Below are 7,038 nucleotides of genomic sequence, written 5' to 3' on the forward strand. Positions count from 1 at the left end.
TTATTCTAGGAAACACAGAAAAATATATATAAACATCCTTGAGTCATAAACCAAGTAATATACATTTACCAAAATTTGCTAAATTACCATAATCAAATAAGGAAAAAAGTTTAATCAACTAAAAATAAAAACTAGCAAAAAAATTAACAAGAGGAAAACATAAACTACTTGACTAGTAAGTAAAATACTAGTATTAAAAGTGATTAATCCACATATAAGGCTTCATGATTTTGATCAGCCATATAACATACCTCCTTTTGGCCATGTTAGCAACCCATCGGATTACCACCGGTGGCTAAACTCCTCTCCCACTCATCTCCATCGGAATCCTCTGGGTCAGGCACCTTATTCAGGTCAACCGGCCGTGATTTTAACTCTCTACTATCAACGACCGTTTCATTATTATCATTGCTACTGGTACTATTACTACTATTTCTTTGACGGTCATCGTGATGGCGGTGGTGGTGGTGGTTTAACGCTGTCTCAAAAGCATCGACACGAGCTCCAACCTCGGTTGCTCTTTTCCTTATAGAAGCAGCTGACATGTCCCCATATGATCCACCGCAGCTAAAATTCTCTCCAGCCAAAAATTCAGGAAAATTCAACCTCGCCGACGGTCCTCTCAAATAAAAAACGGCGGTGTCATAAGCGCGAGCCGCCGCTACAGGTGTTGAGTACGAACCAAGCCAAATCCTTGACCTTTTGTTAGGCTCTCTTATCTCAGCCACCCATTTTCCCCACTTCCTCATCCTTATTCCCTTGTATTGCCTCTCACTCCCCATCCCTCCTCTCTTTCTTGTCGCCATCTCCTTGTCTACCCCGCTTTCCATCGATCTCTCAACACACACACACACAAAAAACCCTTCACCCCAATATTTGTTTTAAAATATGTATTCCTTTTGTTCTTTCAAAAGGGTATTCAGGGTTCGGATTCTTGACAAGTTTTCATGGAAGAATTAAGAAAGCAAAGCAACTAGTTTTTAGGATTGGGAAGAGAGCAGAGAGGAGATGTTGTGATGAGTCTTGGAGAATGAGTCTTGGAGAATAAGGGGTGTCATTTGGGTGAGCTAACACGTCGATACCAATTCCTTATGGATGGAAAATTTTCTTTTCCTTTTCTTTCTCCTTTATCTTTTTTTATATAGAGGGGTGATAGCTAGAAAGAAAATCCAGATTCACCGACACGATGTTTGTGAATATGTTTAAAAGAGAAGGGGTGGGAGCTGCTTTGCAGTATATGTTGTGAAGTGGAGAAAATAAATAATTTATTAATTAAAGGAAAAGAAAAAACGCAATGGTAATTAGATGTGGATGCTTCGAGTGTGTTCGGTAGTGTGGTAATGGTTGTTTTTCAAATAATTTTTTGTGTCGAAATACATGTCAATAATATTTTTTTATTTTTAAAAATTATTTTTGACACCAGCACATCAAAACGATCCAAAACATATAAATCATATTAAATTTTAATAAAAAAAAATTAAAATTTTTTAAGAACACGGTATAAAAAATAAAAATCATGTTTTTTCAAATAACCAACATGATCTTCCTCTTTCCATCCGAGGTTATGTTTTTGGGCTGTGCTTGCCACTTATTGCATTTGCCACTAGCATACAAAAACCTTAAAATAAAGGCTGGTAATTTATGTAATAGTCTAGGACTGGAAACACGGTCCAAATAGTATTTTATAGAAATTTAAATTTTTTATAAATTATTTTTTTATTTTTTAAAATTATTTTAATGTACTAATATCAAAAATAAAATTTAAAAAATAAAAAATATTAATTTAATATATTTTCAAACAAAAAATACTTTAAAAAACAACTCTTATCACAGTAACTAACAAGCACATATACTTCATCAAGATTAATTAATTAGTTTCCATAATACTCCTTAAAATAATTAAACAAGTTGCTTTGAATATTGTATTTTCCCCCCTAAAATACCTTCTTTTCTCATCAAAAGTTTCTACCTTTCTTGCTTCTCTTTTTTTTTATTATATTTTTTGAAAAATATATTTTTATCTAAAATACTTCTTTTTTTCCCACCCAGTTCTTATAATTCAAAAAATAAAGAAAAAATAGGGAGAAAAATATTACGAAGGAATTAAATTATAAATGAACTTAAGAACATAGAAATTAAATATATAGTTTCTAAAATTATAAGGAATAATTAGTAAATATTATTAACGTATAGAGACAAAGTTATAATTATCTATACTACTAAAATGAGGTAAAATCATAACTTTTTTACTGTTTATATCATCAATGAAGAAGGAGTTACTCCCAATTTTTTTTTAATTCTATATTTTATTTTATTTTATTAATTTTTTTCTTTCAATTTCATCATTTAATATTTTATTAATTTTAAATTGATTGTCATAATTCATTTCAATTTGTTTTCTATGAGGTTATCGTTGTCTTAAACAAACGTTTTGATATTTAGTTGATGTTCAATTTTGTGAATGTCTATTTTTGTTATTATATTATTAAGTAAAACATAGTTTAAAAAAAATTGTTAAACCCAATAGAGTTCATGATCTGGATTGTGAGTTTTGCAAGTTATGCGGCGAAGCATAGGTCGATCCAATATGTCATCATCTTAATATTAAAAAAAGGCATCATCTTGAGTTTTTTTTAAGCTAAACCATGATTTTTACACATCCTCTTGATTGTTTTTGGACCCACGAAATTGACTGGGACATGTTGGGGTACACTCATACGAGTTAATTTTAAACTTAGGCTAGGTAAAGAGTCGAGTCGAGAAGTTTCAATGTTGACCTGCTAGGTTAGACTTTTTTTTTCCTTTTTTAAAATTCCATCTTTTAATTTTTTTTCTTTTGATTAAATCCTTTTTTGTTTTTTATTTTTTCTGACTTCACCCTTCAATATTTTATTGATTTTGAATTTCTCTTCATAATTTGTTTTGGTTTGTTTTCTATATGAAGTTATTGTAGTCTTAAAACAATGTCCTTGTATTTGATTGATGCTCAATTTTACGAGTGTCTATTTTTATTACCATATCATTAAGCAAAAAATAGTTTTTTTTATGTTGTTTTAGGATTAAGACAACAACAACACCTAGATTCAACAAGCCTACATCCACACCTCAAGTACCAAACCATACTTAAGTATTTACTAGTCCAAGTCAAAAGGTACAATTACCACTTGATGAATCCACACCAAACTTTTTACACCACTTAAAGATGTTTCCTCTTCAAGATTTTTCTTTAGTGACAATACCTCACCAATACCAAGAGTTTTTCTCAAACTCTCAAGGGCTTACAAATGTGATTTTGTTATCACGGAATTACTCTCTCAATAGAGTTGATTTTAGAATTGAAAATCTAAGTATCTCTATATCTCACTAGATAACACTTCATGGATTAAAAAATATGTAAGTGTTGTGAGAATGAGAATGTATACTCTTGTGTAAGATTATGAAGGTTTTAATGCACAAATATGAGTATGATTAAGGATTGATGATCTTGAAGTGTTTTCGCTCTTAAAATATCTTGTATATGATATATGTTTAGATTCCCTTTTTAATTCTACAATTAGACAAGTTATATACATGTTTCTAGCAAAAACTAGTAGTTTATAGTTGTTTATACCCGTTAATGTTCCTTCGATAGCTAAAATGGTCGACTGATTCAGATTGGTCAAGACAATCGGTCAATCGGTTCCTGTAGAATTCCTAGATGTTCATCAATGGATGAACAAGTGATCGACAAGTTCATTTGGTATTACCAAACGGTCGATTAGTTCATGCGAAATTCCAGTTTTGACAATTTTAATCCTGATGAATTCTTAGAATTGTTTTATTAATCCTTTTAAATACATGCAAACGAAGTGTGTGAATTCATTTTAATTTGTGCTATCAAGTAGAATATAAAATTTTAAATTGAGCACTAAAAATAAATACTTAAACTAATTCTTCATTTTGCTTTCTTCTTGGACTTCTGTCATGCTTTGTTGATGTGTTCTTTGCATAAAACCTGTTTAAAGCTTATTCTCAACCAAGCATATTATTAGTTCAATTTTCATATTATTCTTATAATCAAAAAATATATAAAAACATAAATGTATGACCTATAGGTCAATAATCTCTCCTTTTTTTTATGATGATAATTAATATGCAACTTGAATATGAAATACATGTCCCCCTCTATCTTTTGCAATGCAATATATAAGAAACATTTAAACAGTCTAGCATTATCTAAGTAAATGAGATAAAATTGTATTTTCAATAAATAATTTTTTTTTATCAAATGTAAGAATATAATAGATTAAAATGAAACACTTATACGCATATATACTTATGAATAAAGAAATTGGAATTTCTCCCCCTACATATATTCATATATTATTGAACTACAATTCGTCTTTTTTTGCAATGATTCAATTCATATCCATTTCTCCCCCTTCGACATCAACAAAAACATAATATGGAGAGATAAAAAATATACACAAAAATATAATGGAATCTATAAAAAGGAATAAACCATACATTACATAGTCTCCAAAAATAATTCATGATTCATTACAAAATAAAGGAATAAAAACATAAAAACATCGAAACATGCATATGTTCATAGAACAACATCTAGGATGGTAGATAACAAGAGAGAGAGAATTGTCCATCATCGTCTTGATATCCTGTAAGTCATCGATTATGTTCTTTTGATTAGCTACAATATGCACTTGAGTATCTCTAAGATGATGCACATCTGTCTCAATATGTGTTAGTCGATTTTCCATCCTAAATTGCCAAGAACTTGATGCATCTTCAGGCAAGGAAGCAAGTGGTGGTGTTTCAAACATAACATCAAATTTATCATCATTACCACCGTGTTAATGTTCTTCCTCATCATGTTATTCCTTAGCATGAACCTTCATCTGGTCTCTAGAAACCCATGCACCATCCTTATTTAACACATATTTCATTTTGTTTAGGGTTATATTGTTTATCTCCATTAATTTTGAATATGGTGTCCTATCTGTACCTATCAATAAAATCTCAAAATGCTCAAATATGGTAGTTAGACATTGACCATAAGGAATAGATTTTTGTTTTTGATCATGTGTCATGATCAAATTTCTTATTATAATATACGATAGATTAATTGGTCGACCTCTAATCATACAATCAATTAAGCATAAATCCATGAAAGTCACCTCATCATAATGCCCTTTTTTAAGCAATATGTTGAGTGTTATAATCCAATAGATAATTATAGGTTGTAAAAGCAAATCTTGGTTCTTGATTTTTGCTCCTTTAGTAAAATTGTATCTACCCGTATGTAATACCACATCTTTATCATATACAAATCCCTTTATGTTGGGTATTACTTTAACCTCAAATACTCTAGGACCTTAATTACTTATTCCTAAAATATCACCTAGAATGTCACAATAAAAAACAATTAATTTATCTTGCAAACTACTAAATACCCAAGGTTCTATATTGATCCTCATATTTGCAAAGAACATCCTTATTAATTTTTGGTAAGTTGGTTTCTTAATATAAAATAAAGTGCTCCAACCCATAGATTCAAATATCTCATCTATACCAAAAGCACATAAATCATCTCATAAACCTCTTTCTATAGTAATTGACCTATTTGCAAAAGAGTTAAAGAATTATTGGATATTATCACCTTGGTATGAAGTTAGATCATTTGCCTTTTTGTTGCGTGATTCAACTTTTCTTTAGTGTTTTCTTAGTGTCATTTGACTTTAATCTTCAAGAAACAATTTAAAAGGTTTTTGATTTGGTAAGATTTGATGAAAATTTAAGAGTACAATATGTTAGAGTTTTTGCTGGAAAATGACATGTGTGTGTGTGTGTGTGTGTGAGAATGTGTGTGTGTGTGTACTGTCGAGCAACCGATCGATTTGTTGCTTTAGGTTAAGTTAAACTGGTTGACTGGTTAAACCCTAAATAAGAATTCATAAAATTCTCTTATGATCTATTCTTGGCACTTAATGTTCCATGTAAAACTTATATCCAAAAAACAAAGGAATCGAGAGTTGAAAATATTAAAATTTTGATAGTAGCAATATTATCAATGCTCTAGCTCAACTAGTCATTCGGTTCATCCAGTTATATGAACTGCTTGATTGGTTTACACAAGGTTCATGTTTTTATGATTTTTCTTTTTCACATATGTTTTATGAGTCAAAATATACATTTTTAGTCCAACTTGTAGACTAAATAACTAAACTCAACTCAAAACTCAAAATCTCATAAATTTGTCAATAACGATCTTTTGTTTTTTTTGCTCAACAAATCGGGCGATTGAACTAGCTATAATGAATTGGTTGACTGGTTCATCTCAGTCCTATATAGTCAGTGAATTTTGCAATAGAACAGATATTTCATGCTAAGAGGATATACATTTTACCACTTAAACATATCTAACTTATTTCTAATAATGTATACACGTATAAATAATACCTCAAATATATTTAGCATGAATAAAAACTAAATTTCTCCTCATTTCGCAAAAACGATCTTTATTTAAAGGTTTTATGAATATAACTGTTAATTAGTGTTATGTGCCCACAAACTCAAGTACAATATCTCCTTTAATCATGTGATCTCTTAGAAAGTGATGTCTCACTTCTATGTGTTTTGTATGTAAGTGTTATATAAGATTCTTAGATAGACTTATTGCACTAGTATTATCACACTTAATGGATATATGATTAAATACAAGTCCAAAGTCTTATAAGGTTTGTTTCATCCATAAGATTTGAGCACAACAACTACCTGTCGCTATATATTCTACTTTAATTATTGATATGGCTACTGAATTCTGTGTCTTACTAACTCAATATACTAGTGATGATCTTAGAAAATGACAAGTTTCATTAGTACTTTTTTTATCAACTTTACACCCAATAAAATTAGCATCCAAATTGCTAATTAAACTCAGCTAACTTTATTTTGGATACCAAAACCCTAAATCAATTGTACCATGCAAGCAATGAAAAATGCATTTGATAGCAATTACATGAGATTCTTTAGGACATACTT

General features: G+C 29.9%; 1 protein-coding gene across 1 annotated transcript; it reads right to left on the reverse strand.

Moving 5' to 3' along the window:
- LOC7489746 (ethylene-responsive transcription factor ERF010) lies at positions 1-1,209 on the reverse strand. The gene has a single exon (XM_002307241.3). It carries the CDS (start codon positions 828-830, stop codon positions 267-269), a length of 564 nt encoding a protein of 187 aa, XP_002307277.1. The 5' UTR covers positions 831-1,209; the 3' UTR covers positions 1-266.
- Positions 1,210-7,038: the final 5,829 nt, after the last annotated feature.

This window comes from Populus trichocarpa, chromosome 5 (genome assembly GCF_000002775.5).
Source record: "Populus trichocarpa isolate Nisqually-1 chromosome 5, P.trichocarpa_v4.1, whole genome shotgun sequence".
Classification (NCBI taxonomy): Eukaryota; Viridiplantae; Streptophyta; class Magnoliopsida; order Malpighiales; family Salicaceae; genus Populus; species Populus trichocarpa.

Bases quoted from the DNA above. Each gene is read 5' to 3' on its own strand.
- LOC7489746 (XM_002307241.3), bottom strand. From the start codon at position 830: ATGGAAAGCGGGGTAGACAAGGAGATGGCGACAAGAAAGAGAGGAGGG.